The sequence below is a fragment of the Argiope bruennichi genome, chromosome 11 (assembly GCF_947563725.1).
Source record: "Argiope bruennichi chromosome 11, qqArgBrue1.1, whole genome shotgun sequence".
Lineage (NCBI taxonomy): Eukaryota > Metazoa > Arthropoda > Arachnida > Araneae > Araneidae > Argiope > Argiope bruennichi.
In genome coordinates, this window is record NC_079161.1 from 11,250,036 (window position 1) to 11,275,023 (window position 24,988).

The 24,988-nt window shown below is 32.2% G+C and overlaps 1 protein-coding gene across 1 annotated transcript in view; it reads right to left on the reverse strand.

Annotated features, from left to right (window-relative positions):
• Window positions 1–22,714, reverse strand: part of LOC129957097 (junctophilin-1-like) — a 135,060-nt gene extending 112,346 nt beyond the window's left edge. The window contains exon 1 of the mRNA XM_056069241.1: window positions 22,272–22,714. Coding sequence (XP_055925216.1) covers window positions 22,272–22,674 — 403 coding nt within the window. The 5' untranslated portion in view covers window positions 22,675–22,714. The remainder of the gene's footprint in view (window positions 1–22,271) is intronic.
• Window positions 22,715–24,988: the final 2,274 nt, after the last annotated feature.

The following is a 24,988-nucleotide window of genomic DNA, read 5'->3' on the forward strand; positions in this document are numbered from 1 at the left end:
TCCACGTCGTGCAATAAAATACCTCAGCGCTAGTAAGAAATTTTCCGTTGGCAGCGAGGAAGGAAGCTCAAGGTGGATCGTTAAGTTCTTTAAAGGCGATAATCCAGCTCTTGACTGAACAAAGCTACCAAATACTTCACCACGAAACTCCACTCTTAGGAAAATGCAAGTGGCATACGCTTTAGCACTTGCATCACAAAAGGCATGAAGACTGACGGTTTCTTTTTCACCTTGACTCAGTTTTATCCTCCGAGGTATTTTAACCTCTGAAAGATTCTTTATACCCTTCAACCAGTTACAAAATCGTTTGGATAGACCTTCTGGCAGGGCATCATCCCATTTAAGTCCAAGATTCCTGGATTCTTGAAGCATAAACTTTATAATGATGGTTACGGGTGAAGATATACCGAAAGGGTGAAATATACTCTGAGCCAAAGAAAGCAGACCTCTTTTAGAAAGAGCCAGGTTTTCATCTTTCGGGCAGTTTATGATGCAAGACAGAGTATCTTGTTTTAGGACCCAGTTTAGGTCCAATAAGGGTACAGTTTGGTGTTTGTCGGGTTGATCGATAATTTCAAGTGAAGCATTTGATTGCCAGCCTAGTAGATTGAATTTTCCTAAAGACATCAACGCTTGCGATTCAGCTATAAATTTATTTGCTTCATCTGTATTCTTCAAACTGCAGACACAATTATCCACATAAAATGAATTCTGCAAAATTTCTGCAGTATTAAAGAGCTCTTCTGGGGCTTTTTCCAGATTGTAATTCAAAGTTGCCGCTAATAGGAATGGACTGCAGGTGACACCAAACACAACTCTACGATGTCTGTAGATTTTCATTCCCTTGTCTTTGGTTTTCCATAAAAATCGCTGATAATCCCTGTCCCTCTCTCTGATTCCGATCTGAAGAAATGCCTTTTCAATGTCTGATGCTATTCCAACAGGAAATTTCCGGAAACGATTCAGTAGGGAAGGAACAATTTCAATTAAATTAGGACCACTTTATAAGCAGGCATTCAGTGAGAGTGTACCCTTTATACGTGCAGCTGCTACCCTTTATGCGTGTAGATCGAAAACTGGCCTCAATTTCGTAGTAATGCTGTTCTCTTTAAAAACAAGACAAAACAAACAAAGAGTATACATTTAACTCTTTTTTTTTTCTTCGATTTCTTCAATGACACCGTCAGCAATACATTTTTTAAAGACATCTGCATAAACTCCAACCTTCTCAGATTCTACAAGTTTTTTATAAACAGAAGAAAGTCGCTTTTCGGTCATTGTCAGGGAGCCGGGATGATTCTAATACCCAAGGTAAAGCGACTACGTACCCCCTTCTTCATTAATCGTAAGAGTGCTTCGAAAATAATCTAAAGTACCTTGATGCATTTCAGTCTTCTTTTTCGATTCAGCAGGATTAGTAATTCTCCAATGGCTTCTAACTTCCATAAGTCACTTATATTATAATCTTTTATAAGTAAGTTTGTCACTGTCATGCTTATAGAGTCTGAACTGCTTGGTGATCTTCCCATAAGTGTCCAACCAAGTAAAGTCTCAGTGGCAGTTAATCCACAAGTTAAATTGAGGATTTTTCCAGTCATCAATTTTCCTGCTATCTCAGCACCAATAAGCAAATGGATTGTGGATAGCTAAAAATAATGGTGAAAATTATTTTTATTCGAATTTATATTGATTCTTTCAATTAAGTTATTGAATCTCAATAGTAACTAATTCACATGGCAGTAACGTCTCTTAACAAACTCAAAAATGCTTTGAGTCAGACGAATGAAATTTTATATAGTTTTTTACACCAAATTTTGATTAAAATCCATTCAGAGGAAATCTGTCCGGATGTCAGCATTTAAGTTAATACGGTAACTAAAAAATGAAGACAGCTTCATGGATAAAATTCAGTACACAAACTTTACATCTATAGTGTTGTATTTTTAGCCAAATTCAACGAGTGGTTGGCAGTCTTTTGTCCTGTACTTTCAAAAGCTTAAAAAGCGATATATTGAAAAACATAACTTAAATGTATCAGATTTTGTGTCTACAATTTTAGTTCTGTGTCAAATTCTGATTTCAATCGAATGGGAAAAAGCGCATCGAAAATACTAATTCGGATTCTGTTAACTAGCTTGGTATTAATATCTTAAAATCACGCCAAGAATCACACAATAGATTCGGTAAAAATACAAAATTCAAGCCAAAGGTTAATAAGGTTTTGTGATTTTTGAACGGCATTGCCCTGCGTTGCGTTTCCTGGGATAAAATCTTTATTAGAAAGTATGCAAGAAAGTTTTTGTGTGACTATTCCCATTGGTTTAAATAAAATTTTGTAAATACATATTTTTAATTCTGTATTCTTCAAATTTAGGTATTGCAATCTAAAGAAAAGTAAAATAAAAGTTTATGGATGTCAAAACGACGATTTATGAATAACTTGGCCCATTTTGAAGTATTTAGAGTTAATATTGCTGAATTGCTCAGGTTTGGTCACATGACCTTGATTGTGTGATATGGTTATCTATTCCAAATAGTGAGTATTCGCATATAAATATGCCATTAGCATATCAAAGATAAGACGTGCCGTATTTGACCCTTGCTGCATGAAACGGAATCAATTTACCAACAACTACCTTAGCGCTCCCCAATCAATGTTAAGCCCGTGTGGAGAACTGTATTCCACTGATTCAAATTGATGGTATAACAGAATTGATAATTATAAATTTTTTCAACAAAATAATTTATTTTTAAAATTTAAGAGGCTTAATTAATTGACTTTAACATTAAATATAATTTATGTTAAAGTAACGGATTAATTAAATTTCCCGTATGCATGAAATGGTTTCCTTGAAAAACGAGGGACCTCGGTGGTCTGGTGGTAAGGTCTCGACTTCGGAAGCGGAGGGTTTTAGGTTCGAGACCCGATTCCAACGAAGAAGCATCGTGAAAGCGGGTCTGATGCACGTTAAATCCGTCGAAGCCAAACGCCCTCCCGCTGGTGGGGTGTGGAGAGGGGGGTACCTGTTGTCCTCGTCATCTGACCTCGGTTCAAAATGACGAGGTCCAACTCGAAAAAAGTCCTAGTGTTGCTTTACAACGGGACGTTAATAAAATTAAACTAAAAAAACTAAACTGAAAAACGAGAGAAACCGTTGTTAATTGGAAATCACATTTTAATTCTTGTTCAGGAAAAATGTGAAAATGAAGGCTAGAGTTCGAGTAACATATTTTTATAAGGCGAATAAATTTAAATATTTACATATACGTTGCATATAAATCATATATTAATAGAAAAAGAGAGATATATTAAGGAACAATTACGGTCAAAATTCTTTAATTGCGTCGTCAGAAGATGAAATCAATCAGGGCCACATAAAATAAATATAGCTTTCTCTGCCAGCAATATCCTCTCTAATATTATTTTATCAAATTGCCAGATAACAGAAATTCGATTTTAGTTAGCGAGTGTATTATTATCCATTAGTGTGTGTACATCAACATTTGAAGTAGTGAAGAATTTAGGCATTTTGTTGTCCTAGGCCGTGTGGTACCTACTGTTAAGCTAAATAAACACGGCCGATGATGGAAAGTCTTCTTGCATTCCCTCTATTTTCTCCAATAGTTCCCAATGACCTTGAAACCGTTTGTTCGATCTGATTGCCCATGCAAGCACATGAAACCTTCTTTGACAAATTCTGTACGCCAACTAGACCTGCACGAAATATATATATATATATATTCCTCCAGAACAATATGTTGTTGTTTGGGAAGAATTAATCTTTTAATTTTCCAGTTTTTTTAAAATAAAAATTTATTCAAATGCTTTTGGAAGCAAGATTAAATTCAGAAGAGAGATCTATTAAAATCTTATTACGTCATTGTTTTTTATATGACTCATCAAAACAAGGATTTTATATTCTTGGGGCTAGCAAATCGATCGGAAAAGACGAAACCAATGCAAAAATTCTAAAACTTGGCATTTTTATGGACTGAAACAAAAAAAATAACCCTCCCCAAAATCTTTCTCATATACTCTCCGTTAGAAGTCCCTCTCCCCCGTTCAAAAACATGTAGACATTGGGTAAGACAGAGAATGCCTTGCATGGCATTGGCGTACAATAGTTACAAAATGTTAACTTTGGTGTGAATTTCGCATTTTTACTGAATCCATCGTGTTGCCCTTGGCTTCTTTTTTTGGTGGTTAATCCCTGAGATGCGGTTAATTGTATTCTAACATCGAATTTATGTTTTTGAAGCGTTTTTTTCCCAAATGATTGGAACCAAAATTTGACACAAAACTACAATTGTTGGCACAGTTTAACATACTAAATTTGATATGTTTAAGTCATTGCGTTATTGAGTTATCCAGTTTACACACTTCTGAAAGTACAGACCGACAGACCGTCAATCTGTTGTAGGATTTGGCTCAAAATTTGATAGGTGTCTGCATTATGGATGTTAAACCTGTGTACCTGTATCTATTTATTCATGTTGCTCATTTTGTGTTCTAGTTATTGTGGCGGATTGTTATGAGCGAGGATAGAACCTGGGACCTTGTGGTTCGCAGTCCAGTCACATGACCACAATACAAAAGCAATTGCTCGTGTAGCGTAGCTATTAACTGGCTTATAAGCTATTCACCACAGACTCTCCCTCCAGTGAGTCGCAGGTGAGACGAACGATATGGCTGTTGAGTCTTAATGTGCCTGTACCCATCTGAGTACCGCAAAGCGTTATGGCGAGCGTGTGTTTGCTGCATGTGCGGATTGTTATGAGCGAGGATAGAACCTGAGACCTTGCGGTTTGCAGGCCAGTAACATGACCCCAATACAAAAGCAATTGCTCGTGTAGCGTAGCTATTAACTGGCTTATAAGCTATTCACCACAGACTCTCCCTCCAGTGAGTCGCAGGTGAGACGAACGATATGGCTGTTGAGTCTTAATGTGCCTGTACCCATCTGAGTACCGCAAAGCGTTATGGCGAGCGTGTGTTTGCTGCATGTGCGGATTGTTATGAGCGAGGATAGAACCTGAGACCTTGCGGTTTGCAGGCCAGTAACATGACCCCAATACAAAATCAATTGCTCGTGTAACGTAGCTGTTAACTGGCTTTTAAGCTATTCACTACATTATTATGGTAATTTATATTCGAACAGCTAGACAGATAGACATCCTCTGAAAGGGTTTTGCTCAAAATTTGAAATCTACCATTTTAGTGTAAAGACCACATATCGGTCTATTTTCATCTGTTTTGCTCAAAGCGTTTTTGAATTATTTTTGTCGCAGGCATTCAGATATTTTTCAAAAAATATGTTTATCGAACTCGGTGTGGTCTATCTAGATTCGTCAAAATATGGGGTTCGAAATGTTTTGACGATTATCATTCTTCTTCGGTAATTTGTATACGATAAAGTAAAAAGAAGGGGAACTGTGCTCTTTTAGTAATAAGACCGACAACCATTCTATCACTACAACCAGTGCAGAATGCCAATAATTTGCTTATGAAGTATGTTGTTCGGTTAATATCATAATCTTAATCGGTTAATAGACATTTAGCAGACGATTCCTTATCAGACATTTTATAACTGCTACTACTTTTATTTCAAAAAATATTATTAAAAAGTAAAAGCAAACGATTTTTTCTTTGATAAACATATTTTGTTAATATTATTTCGTTTATTTTTTGTATAATAGCTGATGATCAATTGTAAACCTTTTGGAATCTGGAAATGTTTGTAATGTACGCTGTTAAGTTGAAAGAATAAACAAGTCGATGGGATTCTAAAATGCTTGGAGAATTATTTTAGTTTTAAGAATTGAAGATGCTCTGCAAGATATAGTTTGAAGCTTAAGAAAACGGATATTTTTTAAAAAAAAGCATGCAAAATATGTATTAGCATTAAACATATCACACTCATTCAAAACAAATTGTGAAACAAAGATGGGAAGTCGGGATGTTTGAAAAAAGAAAATATATAGTTTCATTTTAACCTCATTCATCAATGAATTGGTCGAATATATTTTGATTGACCATTTCAATACTTTATTGCTTTTTAAGATTTTATCCTTTTTTTTATTGACATCGTGAATTTTAATAACGAATTTGATAATGCGTAGTCGTTTATTAGATTTCCATTTTTGTAAGATTTGCTAGTTTAAGAATTATATAAGTCCCAAATAAAGGTTTAAGGCATCGATATTTCAGAATTTTTTTTTAATTATAGAGCTTACTATGATAAAAATTGTAGCTTTCAAAGCTTTTAAATAGTTCTTAGCAAAAAAAAAAAAAAAATACTGTTTCCAGAAATGCTTACTGTAAAAATTTTGTCACAAATGAAGTAACAAACGATTTTAATTTACATATTGTAAATTTACAGATGCTTTTAAAATGTCTTTACGAAAGATACTATCACTGACGTCCAGAGAATATCTAAAACTCGGACATCCAAATATGGAAACGATCTCTTATAAATTACATTTACTTCCAGACGTAATCATGTAATAATATTAATAAAAAATTATATTCTGGGTAATTTTTTTCATGTGGAATCTATTTATTACATCGAAAACGGGTGTTGTCTTGGAAAATTTCAAAGTCTACACAATTTTAAATATGTAGACAGCCCCTTACAATCATTTTAGGAACAGCATCTTTTAGTATTCGTTACTAGTTTTAAAATGTTACTTTTAGTTATCAAATACGTGATTGACAGCAAAATAACGCTGGGGGCTTCCCCCCCCTTGCGACTGTATTGAAAGCAGTATTTGTTTAATTTTTTTAAGGACTTGTATGACCTAACTATATAAAGATTTCTAATTTTTAGAAGCTTAACATATGATTTTAATCATTTCTTATTTTATAATTTAGTTTTCAAATAAAAACAAATTCTCCGCCATTTTTAAAAGTTTGCTTATTTTATCACCCTCAATGTTAAAACTACAGGAAAAAACTTCTTTCTTCTTTTTTTTTTTTTTTTGATGCGAACAAGCGTTATCTGTTTCACTTTTCCACCGTGCAACACCTCGCGTCTTCTTAAAATCTTCGCGGTCCCTCTTTTTATAAATTTACATGCAGAAAGCTGCGTGATGTACTTGAAGCTTAAAGCTCCCTTTGGCACGACGCCAATTTTCACGTCAAAAGACACGTTGGCGTTCAACGCGCTCGCCAAATCTTCCGCTCTGCTGTTTTAATTACAAGCATGGTTGAAAAGCATTCGTTTCACGAGGACGCATGCGCGCGGTGCGAGAAAAAAAGCAGTATTTTGTATACAATTGAAAAGATGAGAACGGCAGTGGCATACGTCAGCGATTTCGGCATGCTACCAAGATTTCTGTAAAGCTATTTGAATAAAATGTAAATATAGTTTTATCGACAAAGTTCGTACAAAAAAATGTATTCCACTGCATATGTTGAGGATTATTCAGTGAACTAAAAAAGTCAAATAACAGAATCACAAACTCAGCATATTTTTGTTGATCACTTATTCATATTTTTCTTTAAAAGTATGAAAAAAAATCTTAAAATTTTTCCCTTTGAGTTTGTAGTGTGCTTGTCTTTCCGAACCACTGCTCTTGTTAAAAGCTTGATGTTAATATTATAAAAAACATTGCCTTACAAAATTCTGGACCAATAAAAAAATTGTAATTGAAGTTTGATTTTGCCTTCGTATATTTATCTTATTTAAAAGCTTTAATAGAATCAAAATGCGATAGTTAAATGAAAATTCATTTTATTAATAATAGCTGTTAAAAATCATTGAGAAACATAAAAGATAAATGTTATTTTCAATTGATTAGAGTTTGTGCTTCTTATTGTTGCTAATTATTGTTATTCAGTTCATATAATTTTAATGCAAAAAGGATCCAGCAAAATAAAAATATCAGACTGTTTTAATTAAAAGATTTATGCGTTTAAAAAATACAAAATGTTCCTCATTTTAGTAACAAGTCATTGTCAGAAGTACACAAGATATCTAAAGAATAAATAAGTAGATGAATCAAAATAGTTTTTAAACATTATTTTTACTGTTATTATAATATAATTCTAAAAATATAGAAATTACTGAATGAATCAATCAATCATATATTCAAGTTTCCCACTATTCCCTTTCCTAAAGTCGACCTGCCCATTCCTGAATGGATCTCTTAGTAAAACTACTAAGGGAAAAATTTGTTATACTTTGCTCTTGTAAGGCGATATAAACAGACACCTATTATTGCTATCCTCCATGCTCAAATTATGCCCTCCCGTGGAAAAACGAATTGAAGTTTATTCCAAAAATGTTTTCTTTTCAGGTACGAATTTACAAAATTAATTTATATATACATACAGTGAGTTTCACTAATATAATATCGAATGAAAGCACGGAAAAAAATCTTATGAATTATTTTAAATAAAAATACTAATAAGATTTTTATTCGAATAAAAATCAAGGATAATATGATCAACCCTTATAAATCAAATAAAGGAGGAAATGAAATAACTATAATGATATTGCAATAAAAAAAATCGAAACTTTGCGACCCCAAAATGCGAGACAGTTTCCCATTTTATCTGTTTGATATACCGGGTCTGGAAACAAAATTCAATAACTGTATGAAAAAAGTTTGGAGAATATTTTCACTGGCTTTTTATTTATTTTATACTAAAATTAAATAAAATTATAGTTTGAATTTTAAACAAAATGAAATGAATTAAAAGTTTAAAAAAAAGGGAGAAAATATTACTAAAAAGCTGAAGCTCGTACTATAAGGACAAAAGTCTTACTGCATAGATGTGTCACTATTAGCTGTAGAAAAGGAAGCAATACCATAAAATGGAAAAGCTATACAAAAATTTACAAAAAAATTCTAAAAAGTAAAAAATTAAAGAATGTAGTAAGTTTTGTTTTTAATTTCCTTGAAAGAACAGCTTGTAAATTTGTTCCTTCCTTAAATTATAATTCAACTTATCTCTCTATATATAAAACACTAACGAACGTGGCACAGAAATAGATCTTATTACTAACTGTTGAAAGTCAACAGCCAAATATAAACAAAACGTCATACGAATTTTAGACTGTTTCATTCTTTGAACATTTTTTCCGACTGTACTGAATCAAACGCTTCGCTTAGCTAATGAATGGAGCAACAAAATATTATTAAATGCTTTATAGAGATAGTTCGCCATATTCAGTCAGAGGAAAGAAGATATAAAAGAAATAGGCTTCAAACAAAAAGTTTTATCAAGTGCAAAAATAGGCTTAACCACTGCCAGATAGGAAATCGAGATAAGACTTAAAGATTAATGTACGGTTTCTCGCCAAGCAAGTCGAAATCATGCCAATCATCCAAAAATTCTCTAAAAGTCTGCAGTCTTGAATGTATACCAGAAATATTAATACAATGTTTTTAAAGTAGCTATAAAAATTGTATAGCATTATATTTGGCGTGAAATCTCTTCAAAATGTTTCAATTTTGGCGTCCTATTTTAGTCTTAAGTCAAGCCGTAATCGTTATGACTTGCGTACTGAAACTGATACTCATCTTTTAAAATAATTATCATATAAAAAAAATTTTGTATTATCTTAAACAAAATTACCTTTTCAATTATTTCAATTTCATTTTCGTACCATTTTTCATTTAACTTTAATAATATTTTTAATTCAATTTGATACACTCTCCGAAACAAACATTTTATGGGATCTAAACTCTCCTCTAAAACATTCAAGCATTTGCCATTCAATCAATCCGTGTTAAGGTTTTCACTTACACTTTTATTTAATATCACACTCTGTTATTTGCTACAAATTGTTTTAATGGAATTCATGTGTTTGTTCGTATTGAATTATAAAGTGAAAGATTTTTACAGATTTTTTTTAAAGAAATGCGTCCACATAAACAGCCTGAAAAGTCACTAATCTAGGCGAACAAACTGGTCCGCAAAAGCGGCTAGTTTATTTTATTTATTAGCATTTCATTTCTGAAAAAAATGTATTCTTATTTGTGGAGACGGAATAAAATTTCAAACGCTATGTATTGTTACAGAAATTTTTGAAAAAAGAGGGGGGGGGGGGAATCCAACTCAAAAATAAAATGTCTACAAAAAAAATTTATTTCCTCAAATGTTGCTTGTCAACATTAAAGTGAAGCTAATGCCGAATTCAACACAGAAAGAAATGAAAGTGAACATAAATGATATTAAAGCAAAAGCAAAACTACAAGGATGGACATTTATATTTTATTAACTTTTAATTTTGAACACAGCAATGCATCATATTTAACTGCATCAAGAATTTTCACTCAAAATCTTAAATAGTGGCTAACGAACCGACCATTATTTTTTTTCACAAGTCAATGCATTTTTATCTTAATCAGCATGCTAATGATTCAAAGTAATTTCATGTTTTTATATTCTTTTAATAAGCTTAGTTTAATTAATGTCCCGTTTTAAAGCAATACTATGACGATTTTCGAATGGCTCTCGTAATTTTGAATCGCGGTTAATTGACGAGGAAGACACCTGATCTGGCACCCCTTCTCCAAAGTTCCACATGACATGAGCGGGAGGACGTTTGGCTCCGGCGGATTTAATGTGCACCGTATCACTTACATGACGGTTTTTCGGTGAAATCAGGTCTCGAACCTGAAACCCTCTGGTTCCGAAGACTTATCACCAAACCACCGCAGCACATTCATTTTATAAACTTTGGAAAAATGTTTTTGTTTATTTACCGTGGGTATTGAGGAGGGGGGGGGGGCGGTAATCACATATATACATGACTTTATGATTACAGGGTAATCATAAAATCATTCCCTGACTTCAAAAAATTATTACAAAAGAATCATTCAAAATAATAATGTGCTATTTTTACTATAGATGAGCCATATTGTTACTTTTTTTCAGTCTTACAGATAGCATCGCTAACTCAGAAACAGTGATTTTACATTTTATACTTATCAAGTTTGGTTTAGTTTAGTTATATTAACATCCCGTTTTTAAAGCAACGGGATGTTAATATAACTAAACTAAACTAAACTTGATAAGTATAAAATGTAAAATCACTGCTATTTTGGGACGGACCTCATAATTTTGAACCCAAATCAGATGACAAGGGTGAAGCCTAAGCTGGCACCCCCTCTCTCCAAACTTCCACAACAAACCACACCACCGGAAGGACTTGGTACTTATCAAAATGGCGTCATTGAAGGAAAAAATTCAGTCTGTTCCTTTTAAAAAAAATTCAAATCGGTTATTACTTTTCAATGTCAATTTCAGGATTACGTAAAAGACAGAGAGTTTATAAGGCTAATTGAAGATACTAAAAAATGTTAATTTTCCGTTAGCCGGGCGGAAGCGAAAAATCGCCAAATATTGTAGATTTCCCCCAAATTCACGTTTGGTTCACAATGGGTGACATTTGCGTCCGGCTAACAGAAAAGTACCTAATAAATTTGATGCTTTGCCCAGTGCGAGCGCCGAAATATTTGGCGATAACTGGAATATTTCCTTGACATTCTTTGAGCTACTAAGGGTTCCCACACTGAAACTTACTAACGAATGTAGTTTTATTTAAAACTTTACAAATGTCTTTCTAATGTAAAGAAACTTTATAAAGTTAAAATAATTATACTCTAAATTATTACAGTATTTATTGGATTAGATAGGATATTGTGGTTTATGTCTCAATGGCTATAACTTGGCTATAATGCGCCAATAGTACTTATACAAAGAGTTTTGTAATCAGGGAAAGGCTTTTTCAATATCTGCAGTGTACACCTATCAAAATTCGAGCTAAATCCAACGAGGGATTCAATGTCTATCGGTCTGTTCGTTCAGAAGCATGTAAATGTAATAAATCAAAAACGCAATGATATAAATACATCAAATTTGGTATATGATTTTTTGACTGAAATTATAGTTTTATGCCGAATTTACCTTCGAATGGGGAAAATTCACTTTTATTAGAGACTATGCGAGTCATGAGTTAGGCTCCTTTTTGAGTCCAGCGACTCTGGTCAGTCTGGTCTGCCTTGTTGGAAATCTGCCATTGGATGTAAATTCAAGGATATTATATCTAACCTTATTCATACGAGAAAGTGAAAATACATTTGTTAAAGTTACCGTTATTATAGAAGTATGGAAAATTCCCATAAATGAGAAATTAGATACAAATTTATAATCACTAATAATTTTATGAAAGCAGTTAAAGTGATATAGATGCAATAACATTTGACCAAAGGTATAATTTTTATTCTAAAATGTTACGAAGCCTTATCAATAACATACATAATTTTGGAATTAGGCAATTCAGACAATTTCCACAAATGGACAATTGTCCTAAAATGTTACAAGTCGATATCAATAAATGACGCACACAATTTTGAACACAATAATAAAAAATATAATGAAATATAATATGAAACATAAATAAAAGCAATTCCAATTTATTAATTTTTGACATAACTTCTATTTATTGTAAGTTGTAGAATTTGTTCCAATGCTGAATCAAATTAAAAATGCAGATCTTTTAAAATTTTGTTGGCCGTAAGCAAAACAGCTGTCGTGTGGCCCTCTTGAGTCGTCGTCAAATTTCTGACCGTCGAGAAGCCTCTTCATGGGTCCAAAATTAAAAATCTGACGATTCCATTTCCGGACAGTTCGAGAAGAATTTAAACTTCATTCATGCAAAAGTACAAAGATTTTGATTGGGAAATCTTGAAACACCCTCCATACATTCCGGACTTTGAACCCTCAGATTTCCGTCTGTTTCTCATCCATGAAGAGGTTACCTGGTGGCCGAAACTTGACTCTGACTTGAAACGGGCAGTGCGACTATGATTCTATTCGCTACCGAAAATGTTCTAAAAGAAGATAGAAGAATCTTCTAAAAGATGAACTGAATTTTCAAACTGAGCCAGTGCTAGGACAAATTTTCAGAATAAATAGCAGTTACTTCAAAAAATAGTAAACAAGGCTATATTTTCATTCTCATTTTATTTTGTCACTCATTGCATTGTTCTATTGTTATTTTGTTCAAAATTATGAGCATTATTTATGATACACCTCGTATGTCGATTTGATACTGGTTTAGTTATATTAACGTCCCGTTTTAAAGCAACCCTAGGGATATTTGGGGACGGACTTCGTAAATTTGAACCAGAGGACGATGACGATACCTTAGCTGGCACCCCCTCTCCAAACTTCCACACCACACCAGGAGGAGGACGTTTGGCCCTGATGGATTTAACGCTCACCAGACCCGCTTACATGATGGTTCTCCGGTAGAATCGGCCGAGACTTTTCCATCAGGCCAAGACGGCCCGATTTGATACTAGGAGCTACTACAAAAATTTATTTGATTTAAAATTTCATTTTAAAATTAGATTTCAATTATCATATTTATTTATACGCTGATTGAAAATATTGAATTCCTAATACGGTTTTTTCCGGACTCAAGGGCGTTAGAAATATGGAGATTCATCAAAATTTTGAAGTATGAAGTATTATATTAATTTCGCATTACATGCTACGCATGTAGAAAATAGAAAATAAAAACATCCTAATAAATTTACGAGAAAAATTCAATTTTTTCAGTTTTGATGAAAATAATATATTACGTTTAATTTAGCATCAAGCTCTCTTGAAAATAGCTTACAAATAATTGGATTAAAATCATATACACAAAAGCAGAAATATTTAAATGCGAAACAGAAAGTTTTTAAAACAGTTTTTAAAGGATAACGGCTTAAGTTCTACATAATAGTATAAGTGAATTATATAACTATCAAAATCGGAAGCTTAAAAATATTTTGCTGAAACACCTGTTATGACACCAAGTGACATAAAATATGAATTGAATATTTTAAGAAGCATTATTATTGGCGAACCAGCTGGTCGCCAAAGGTGGCTAGTGTATAAATAAAACGAATAATATATAGAGAGACGAATCGAGTTTAAAACATCATGTTATGGTGTTTTAGACTAGAGGTTTGAATTTCTCTACGTTAAATCATATTTTATATGTAATGATATCTCTTAATTTAATTTAAATCCTACTTAATTTCTTAATTTTATCTTAATTTAACCCATATTAGATACATGCTAAAATTTTCTCTTATTTGCTGATCCATTTCCTTTTATTTAATTAATTCAAAACGCCCTCTGTAAAATTGTTAATTCGGCAGGCTGTTAGGCTCCGAGTGAAGGGATGAAAATCCTTAATGTTTACCACATTTCTTTTAAGTATACCGAAATTTCCCTGTCCTAATCGACACGTGTTAGCGAAATCTCTATCAAAATCTCACTGCAAAAACCATTAAAGGGAAAATTTCGGTCTCTCTTACTTCCTCTGCTATTGTGTCGCGATGTGGACTGACGTATTGCTTAACGCTTTTAATCTGTACATAATGGGCCTCTTTGGATATAATAAATCGAAGTTTCAAAATTCCCAAAGTATATATATAAAATTTACTATAAACTTGATCAGATTTGAAATGATTAGTCTCTTTTCTTCTTCTTCATTTTCCTTTTTAAAATCATTATAAAATTCCGTAAGACATTTTCATTCATAAAATTTCATTTTTAAAATCATTATGTAAATACCGTCAGACACTTTCTATACTTTCTATTTCGGTATGCCTTTCTTCTGTGTGATTTTTCAATGTAATATATAATTCTTCAGATAGTGATGTGTGCTGTTCTTTCAGTGACTGCAACATGAAATTTATTGTTGTATTAGTTGTTAATAAATTAGAATCTCTCCGACATACTGCCTCGACAGCCAGTTTTATTGGAAGTAGAGCTGATAGAGTTCTGGATATTAAGTCGAATTCACTATCTGAAAAATTAATTTACAGGTTCAAGTTGATTATTGCTTTTTGGTTGGATTTCTCAATTTCAAAAATCGTTCCATCATTAGGAGTAAACTGTTCCAACTTGTTTTAGAATCTAATATTAACATATATTCTGTTTTATTTTTAGTTAGCATATATTTTTGTTATGTGGCATTTTTTATAAAGGAACGTTTCAATATCTTAACAATTTTTCGAACTTTATAAATTACAGGAAGCAATTCTTGATGGGTTAATATTTCATCCTCACTAGAAATATCTTCTTCAACAATTAAAATGTCATTATCTTCATTGTCAATATTACCTCACTCTCACTTTCACTGCCTTTAAAGTCGGAATCCGAAGTTTTTATATCTACAGTATTTGGATTCTTCTGTTCTTTATTTTACTTTATTTCTTTATTTATTTACAGTATTTTGTCAATTCTCTTGATTGTACGATGCAACTTTGTATTCACAGTCTAATTCATTTTGCCCGTTAGGGACACATAAAAACAAAAACATATACTATTTTGCTTTGTTGGCGATCCCTGAACATATAGTGGAGAGAATTTAAAATTTCTAGTAAATACAGAAAAAACGATATTTAAACTTGTGAATACCGGTAGTACAAAATTGTACAAATGGTACAAAATACCGGTATTCGGTATCCCAGTATACCGGTATCGCAATCCTTACTTACGAGTGGTGATTTCGATGTCAGTGACAAAGAACGGGTTGGAGGACTAAAACAATTCGAAGATAATCAATCAATCGCGAGACTTATCTCGAAGGGGGAAAATTGTAGAAGATTGTAGAAAAGGGGAAAACTTGTAGAAAATAATGAAAAATATTTTGAATATTGTACCAATTTTTCTCAAGAAATGCCATTTTAAAATGAAAAAAAAATTATCAAAATACATGGAAGCACCTAATAAAATAAAAAAATGTTGAAATTACCCAGTGTTGCCACAAACCTATTAGGATCCATGATCGAATGATTTCTCTGCAGATGTTGCAATTCGAAAACCTCATTGAATTATACTTGTTTCCGACTGACTTGTTTGTCAGGATACCCAACCACTTCATTATGCCACTAGCTGCCCTTTCACCACATCTTTTCATCTTAGCAAACCCAGCCACGACCCCGACGGATCTCGTGGTCCAACATGATCGCAAACATAATGCCCAAAATCAAAACCAAAACTCTTTTGCAGTTTCTGCAAGATAATGAAGATTTGATTTCCCCACATCCAATAAAGAATAATTTTTATCTCCTTCCTCAACCAAGCCCTCCTCTTTGCAATATTAACTTCATCAAAATTCTCGAACTCATATTCCCCGCCAAATGCTCCTTTTTTTTCCATTGTTGAATTGTGTACAGTAGTTGTGTTACCATTTTGTGTACTTTATGTAAACTTGAGTCCCCTCCACCCTTATTATTTTTTTTTTGCTTAATCGATATTTCCTCGTACAGTACACTCCCGAGTCTCCGGTTCGTGACTACCTGGCTTCCGTACTATCCAACCTAGTTTCCTTTTATCATAATTAATTGAGGAAGGCAAGGTATTGCAGAAGCAGTCATTTATTATAGCTTATCTTAGGGTTACCTTCTCATAGCTGTGTAATCATTTATCAGTGAAAAATAAAATCAGTTTGAACCAATTTCTTTAAGAATCAGGTCTTCGGTTTAATTTGATGTTTTGTTTATGTTTCCTGTATTTAAGTTAGGCATTAAAGAATTTATGATAACAGCTTATATCCTTTAACTTACTTTTTCTCTAATAAATCCTTGAAACGTGCAGTGCAGTATATAAACTACCTGTACAGTTCCTCCTATTTTGATTCCACACGTTACCAGCAACTGCTTCTATAATTCATCGAACAACGGCCGTGTTCACATTCTACGTGGTTTGAGACAAATGGAGGGCTCAATAAAAAGTAATAGAATATAACACTCTTGGTATAAAATCTTTGTCTCCTGATATTGGTAAGCAATGTAAGGTAATGATCTAAGAATAAATTGATAATTGACATTGTTTTGACACATAACACATTTTGAAATGTGTTTGAACACATGAGTTCAAACATATTTTTATGTTTTTCTATTAATATTCGCAATTAGATGCGTTCAGAATTCATACATATTTTTGTATTCTTGTTCGAAAACAAGTTACAACTACTTTTAAAAAGGGATTAGACGAAGAATAATTTTTATGCAAAATAAAATATTGGTATCATTGAAAAAAAAATATTTTTAAAATTTTAAGATGACGTAAAAATTATGTTTGCGCTGTAATATGTTGGAAGTTACTACAGAAAACACCAAAATTTCACTTCATTTTTAATGAATTAAAATTTTTAGTGCTAACACAGACAAACATATGCGCAATCATACATTCATCTTTCTGTGCCAATCATAAATAACGTCACAGGTAATTTTATAAGTAAATTTTGATAATCATATAATTTACACTACTATAAAAGCCTTACGTCGCTCTGTTGATTATGCTATGTATTTCCCTTATTTTTTAGTAGCTCTCGTAAAATTTGAGCTTTAAATTGAAACGGAAGTGATTAAACTACAACTGAAACAAGAACGATTTTGCTGAAACCAAACTTTTTTTAGAATAGGAATATAAAAAACGGAATCGTTTGGCATTGAAGGATAAGATTTAGTGCAATAAAGATTAGTTTTCATAATTTAAGCAACATATTGTAACATATTTAAATAAAAATTTCTCTAGATTCATCATAAAATTCATAGCATTTAGTTTTGCTTCCTAAAGAATTTAAACCCTATGAATAATAACATCTTATTTTGATTTAATCAATAAATATATTTCTGAAAAAAATCCGGTTTAAATTTTATACAGTCTTTTGATTCTAAGGAATGAGAGAGAAAAAAAAACGTTTTTGTTTTCTACAATCAAATTTGACCAAGTTATGAAGTTTTCAATATCACTATTTAAGACAATCAGCAATTTCAAAATATTAGATTCCCCAGAGCACTGAATGGCGTATCTTGTTTGAGATGGTCAACGATGCGAACCAAAATCACGCTTTTTATTTTTCTCGTTAATCGTTTAGATTTTAATAACTTACTCAGTCTTAATTGAGTGGATCTTCTTTTTTAAGAAAAAATTTACGGTCTCAAAAATATTTTACTCTTTAGTATACTTGATAGAACTCATAGGACCGAATCTCTATATAATATCACTTAAATTATTTTTCCTATTAGATGTGTATGTCTAATATTATCTGTTTAGAAATTAGGTGTTGGAACCCGATTAGAGTGGATATCCTATAATATACATAAAATATCTTTGCCTTGATAAAAACCGATAGATTGAATTAATAATACATATATAGGAAAACCTTTTTCTTGCACCTATCTTCCTAGAAAATATCTTATTTTATATTTATTTAGTTTCTTATAGGCACGTGCTAAAAATTACATTATTCTAAGTTTAGTTTGCAATAAGAGTTAACTTGAGCTTGAATGAAGTAGGAGATTGGAATTTATAGCATCAATGGCTGTTATCCCCGCGAATTCGCAAATTGTACAGACTAAGTCTATGGCAAAGGATACCGACGTGCTCTGCTTGGTTTAAGCCTTGGCATCTTTTTGGCAATGTTTTGCCAAAAAGATGCCATACCGAAATATATTTTTATAAAAATAAATAAAATTTGTGAATTTATCCCCCCCCCCTTATTTTTTTATGGTTTACATGTAATATTAATCTGGAACACATATACAGCAGAAAAATCAAATCCTGAGACCTAAATTCAGGAATTATAAAAATTACAATTTATTAAAAATATTTTATGTGTGTGTTTCTTCTTAATATTATTTTGATATAACAACAAAAAAAAAATTAGCTGCGAAAGCACATATTCCGTTAAAGCTTACATATTTATACGATTTGGGCATTAAGTAATCATCTCCCCATATGTAGTTGATGGGAAAGTAACAAACGTTCAGCAACAAGTTTCAATGACTGCATAAATTATCTAATAAAGGCACGGAAATCGTAGAAAAATAAGAATTATTTCATTGCTGCATCATATGTTGAGTAATTACGTTCATTTAGTTTTTTTATACTTCTGTGCATAAACAACATTAGTTACTTGTATTACTAGTATTATTAGAAATATTTATTATTATTATTAATAATTAGTATTAGTAGTATTACTAGTAATATTTAGAGAAAACAATTATATTAATAAAAATTAGATCGTGTTGTTATTAACTCGTATCTTCCATAAAACTAATGAGAGGTACAAGGTTTGAGCCAAATAAGCAAAAACTACACTATTATGAGTGTAAAACATTGCCAAAAAGATGCCAAGGCTTAAACCAATCAGAGCACGTCGGTATCCTTTGCCATAGACTTAGTCTGTACAATTTGCGAACTCGCATTATCCCCTGTTATAGATGGAGTTTCAGTTAGTTAAAGTTACAGAGTGTTCCGATGATGCAATTTAGTCCATATTCGAAGTTCCACTGAAAAGAAGAGATACAATAAGACGGACAGTTCCCGCAACACGGAATTATAAATAAAAAAAAGAGACACAAAAAGAAAATAACAAGAGTTAACTTATTCTTACAATTTGTACTTTCGTCAACGTGATGGCAGCAATTTGCTAAAACCTGATTTGATCGCATGCACGTGAAACGTACTCGTGCAGCTTAAATTTTATTTTTATTTTGCAGGGGTGAAATAAACTGTTGAAAAATATATTTAAAATATTTTTTAAACCGATTGAAAATATAGATTTTTGCATATGTTAAGAATTGATATAATTGAAATTATTTGATTTTTAAGATGATGTAAAAATCATTTTTCTATTGTAATTAATTAAAATTTTAATTAAAATTTCAAAAAATTTGCTCTGAAGTGTACATTTTTACCCTTCAAAGTACATATATGCTAAATTTGGTAGCATTAGGTCAAACGGTTTGGCCTGTAGAGCGCCAGCACTCTTTATTAAAGGATAAAGACGAGTCAAATCAACAATATCTTAACCAACCTTGGGGGAACTAATTCTTTGAGATATTGCATAAATTGTTTAAAAAAAAGTTATATATAGTACACGTAAGATTTTACATCTAAAAGATTCGATTTCATGTACTAATATTTTTAAATATCACGCTCACTTTCAAAGAAATCATTATTATTATTTTGTATTTATTGAAGTTTTGTCGATTTTGTTCCAGTTTCAAGTTCAACTTTTTCGGGAGCTGACAGAAATTTAGAGAGATAAATAGAACAATGAACACAAGATTATAAAGCTTCTATAACAGTATGGGTTATATGACCATAAAAACTTGAAGTTTAGAAATAATTTTCTGATGAAGATAATAAGAAACCATATATAAAATATTTAGTTGATAATTATAGTAAGCCTTAATTCTACCGAACAGCTGGATGCCAAAGGCTGCTAGTCTTTGTTATGTAAATAAAAGAAGATAGATTTAACCAATCCTTGATAAACGTAAAACTTGTTTAGAGCGATTGATAAACCTGGCAACTCAGTACTATGCTTTGCTGTTAATACATAAATGCATTCATCATTTTATACAAACAAGTTCATTTAATTCAATAATGATAGTAATAAATGTAAAATTCAAATCTGGATGCAAAATATATTGTCAAAGAAATCAAATAAACTGACAAGCAACTGCAAAATAACATCTCTATGATACAGTTTTTATTATTTAATCTAAAAACTTCTGTGAATACATTACCTTTTTTAGAATCTATTATTTTATTTCCGCATTAGATTTTAATATTAAAATATTAATCATATGTAAAACTATATTTTGTAAATAATATTATTTTTTTCAAAATCTCTATCTGAAAATAAATAAAATAACTCTCTTTAATGAAGTATAGTGGCATAAAAAATAAGATAAATGGCAACTAGGATACAGACATTATTCCTCCCCCCCCGTTCGAACTTTAAAAAGTGAAATAAACTTATTAATATTTTGTCTTTAACCCGTTAACTGGTTTTGACGAGTATACTCGTCATGGAAAAAGTGCCACATTTTGCGTTATGACAAGTTTATTTAATGACAATTATTATATTTATATAATAAATGTTTAATTGTTATTTTATAATTAATTATTTATTATATTTATATAATATATATATGTTTATGACAATTTAGATACACTTTTTCCAAAGAGGTTGAAACAGTTTACTGGTTAAAACGTCCTTCAAGATTGAAATTATAACACATCTCCATTGCTTTATCCTAAGTATCTGAATTGAATAAATTTTCTGTAACAATTAAAAAAAAATCACAAATGATTAAAAAATAAATGGACTGACAATGAAAACTGAAGACTGAAAAATTTAAAAATTAATATTCACTTTAATTTGCTAAAAATGATATCTGTTTTATTTTTTTAAGGATGGATTAAGCTTCGGACCTACACGAAATGTTTTGACATGATTGTGTAAATTATCTTCTAATATTAGAAAATGTTTATTTTGTTTCTGAAGTATAATATGTGCTTAGTGAAAGAAGAGGGAAAAAAATCTCAGCATTTTAATATCACAATTTAAAATTTGAAAAATTAAAATACCTATTACAAAAAAAAAAAAAAAAAAAAAAATCAGTTCCAAAATAATAATAAATAATTTTAATTTTTAAGGGAAGGGTTATCATTCAAATTGAAAATTTATCGTAAAGTTTCTGAAAATATGAGCTTCAAGTACTTTGTAAAAATTATGAAACATTTTATATTATTATTTTAAAACTCATAAGTCTAGAGTTATTCATTTTTATTCTAAAAAAATTGTTAACTGGTATATCTTTAATTATATTTACATTTTTAAGTCTGTCTGATAGCTAATAACTTTCTAAAAGTATTTTCATGCTGACTATCCAGTATGCAAATGTGAAACATCTTGTCCGATTAAAAAAAAATAGTTCATAATATTTCGTCTCAAAAAATACTAAACATGAAAAAAAAAAGGTATAAAAATATGCATGTACAATTAAAAATAACTATTTCTATTATTATTTAAATATTCTGAAGTATTCTATCTTTACTTACGTTACAAAAACTTGTATAAATAAAAGACTGCTTATCCAAATTTTGCATTGTCGAAGTCTCAGAACTTATATAGTTGAAGTCTCAAAATATTGAATACTTGTACAAATTCAATACAAAATATTGTATTCAATATAATAGAAAGGAAGTATTGAATACAAAATATGGAATATTTGATTTGTTGAAGTCTCAAAAAGTGTTCCAGCTGTTCAAAACTACGCGTTACAAAATATTTTTGTTTTATTTTCCTTCATTCAAGTAATTAAGCACTTCGATGTACTGTATATGATTTTTTTGATTGAAAACAATTCACATACCAAACAAAAGCATGCAGACACACATCACCAAAAGATAAACATGTAAACAAACGACAACGAAGTCCACTTACCCCCATCGGCATAGGTTTCAGATCCGTAACCGTCTTGGAGTCCTCCGGCCCACGTTCCGTTGTACTTGGCCGCCGATGCAACACTCTGCCTCACCCCGTACCTCCCTTTGAAACCGTCTGTCCACTCGCCCCGGTAGATCCAGCGGCCGCGCGTCTCCACGCCCAGCCCCTGCCTCTTACCAGCCGACCACTCCCCCTCATAGGCGCTTCCCGTGGGCCACGTGTACACACCACACACCTCAAATCCATGGGCCCATTGGCCACTGTACTCTCCTTGGCCTTTGGGACCAGTGCACACTCCGTGCCCGTGGGCCTTGCCTTCGAGCCATCCCCCGCAGTAGGTGCCCCCGTCATCGAAGTCGAAGCGTCCCCCCTGTGGGGCGGCCGCCGGCGGGGAAGTCATGGCCGCGCGTCCACACCCATCGCACACTCGCTCGCATCTCTGGCACCGTGCAGCTAGTGCCTACCACGGGCTAATTTTAGCCTGCTTCTCCGCGGTTGCTTTTTTTAAACGAGTCCTCAAAGGAGGATTCCAGAGAGCGTAAATAAGGAGAGACGAGGATGGAGTTTAAGGTCTTCGGCCTCGTTTTCTTCCACCGTGATCCCCTTGCTTGAATCCGGTGGTGGTCCACCGGGTGGTGGCTGCCACTCTTCTGTGGTTCGCGGTGTCGGATTCGTTTTCTTTAGTTTTCTTCCACGTCTCGCAATAGCGGATTTAGGTATTTCCCGGTCCTAGGCGGTGCACACTGTGAAACTCCTTTTTATTTTTAAATAAAAGTTTTTAGTATTTCCCAGCCCTAGGTGGTGCACATTATGCAACTTCTTTCAATAAGTCTTAGGTACTTCCCCGCTGATGTGGAGTGGAGAGGTGGGTGCCAGCTCAGGTGTAGTCCTCGTCATCTGACCGCGGTTCAAAATGACGAGGTAAGTCCCAAAATAGCCTTAGTGTTGCTTTACAATGGGACGTTAATATAACTAAAGTAAATCAAACTTAGGTACTTCCCAGCCCGGTGCACACTGTGAAACTTCTTTTAATAACAGTCTTAGGTACTTCTTCGCTGGTGTGGTGTGGTGTGGAGAGGTACGTGCCAGCTCCGGTGTAGTCCTGACCTCGGTTCAAAATTACGAGGTCCGTCCCAAAATAACCTTAGCGTTGCTTTAGAATGTTAACGTTAATATAACTAAGCTAAATCAAACTTAGGTACTTCCCAGCCCGCTGTTCACTGTGAAACTTCTTTTAATAAAAGTTTCAGACATTTCCCAGCCCTAGGCGGTGCACATTATGATACTCCTTTTAATGAGAGTTCGCCTTTTTGAGGGAACTGGGGCACTCTCCAAAATGAAAATTGTCGAAATTTCATTGGTAAATTAAAGAAAATTTATTCGCAAGTAAAATTCAATATCCGACAGAAAATTTAAAACGCACAGAACAAATGATTTATTTTAATTATGAAACAGTAGAAAAATATTTGTTTCTTAAAGTAAGATGATGGCAAATCGAATATAGGTTGCGATGCGATAGTTTTCAAGTTCATAACCGCAAGTCGGTAAGCTCAGAAAAAAAAAAAATATTATCAATAAAATCACTCCAAAATTAGCATAATATATGAACATGTGTTTAATAATTAAAGTGAACTTATTTTTATATAAATATATTAATAACAAAATTTCAAAAAAAAAAAGAAAAAAGAAGAAGGAATGTCATGTAATTTGAAAATCTAAAAAAATATGTTACTTTTCAATATAAGAAGTCCCTAACGATTAATATTATTATGCATAAAAATATGTTTATTAGATTTATAATATTTGTAAATATTTTTGTATATAATTTCTTATGATTGTAATAAATATAATGTTTTGAATTTGAAGAAAACATATTACGAAAAAAAGATCAAAAATATCTTTCTATCATAGAAGCTCCTGCTAGATTCATTGTTAAAGGATAATTTACAAACTTTTTACTTTTCAAATTTGCATAATGTTATAAATTTCTATAAACTGTGAAATGCTTTCCAATTTGGAAGACTTATATTGAAAAATCAATTTTTTAAAGGTACAAATGCCCCCAGATCCCCTAAAATTAATTCAATTTGATGAATTAGCACATATTTAACATGGTTATGTTTTATTTTAGATATATTTTATTTTATTATTTTTGTGAATACATATTTGTCTTAATTTAACAATTACGCTTCTGCTCTTCTCAGTAATATCCGATAGTATTGCGGTGAATTGGCATGAGCGGGGATAGAACCTGGGACCTTATGGTTCGCAGCCGAGTAACATGACCACAATACAAAAGCAATTACTCAAGCAGCGCAGCTGTTAATTGGCTTATAAGCTTTCACCACAGAATATTACTTAACCGCTTAACTGTTTTGCCGTATGCCGTACGTGCATCGATTTATCGAATTTTGGTAGTTGTATGGAAAAAATAAACCATTCATAACGATTATAATTCAATTACGATTATAATTACGATAATTCATTAACGATTATAATTAAAATTGCTTCGAATACATAGATAAGTCGAGTATTCAATGGATTTCCATTTGAATCAAAATAAGAAAATATTCCCAAAATAGAAGGTGTCATCTTATTAGATAGTAAAGAAAATAAAATGGTTAAGTGGTTAATAGTATCCGAAAATTGAATTGCGAACACAGAAAATTGAATTGAAAATACATGCTTTTTTTTCCAGAACGATTGGAAGAAAA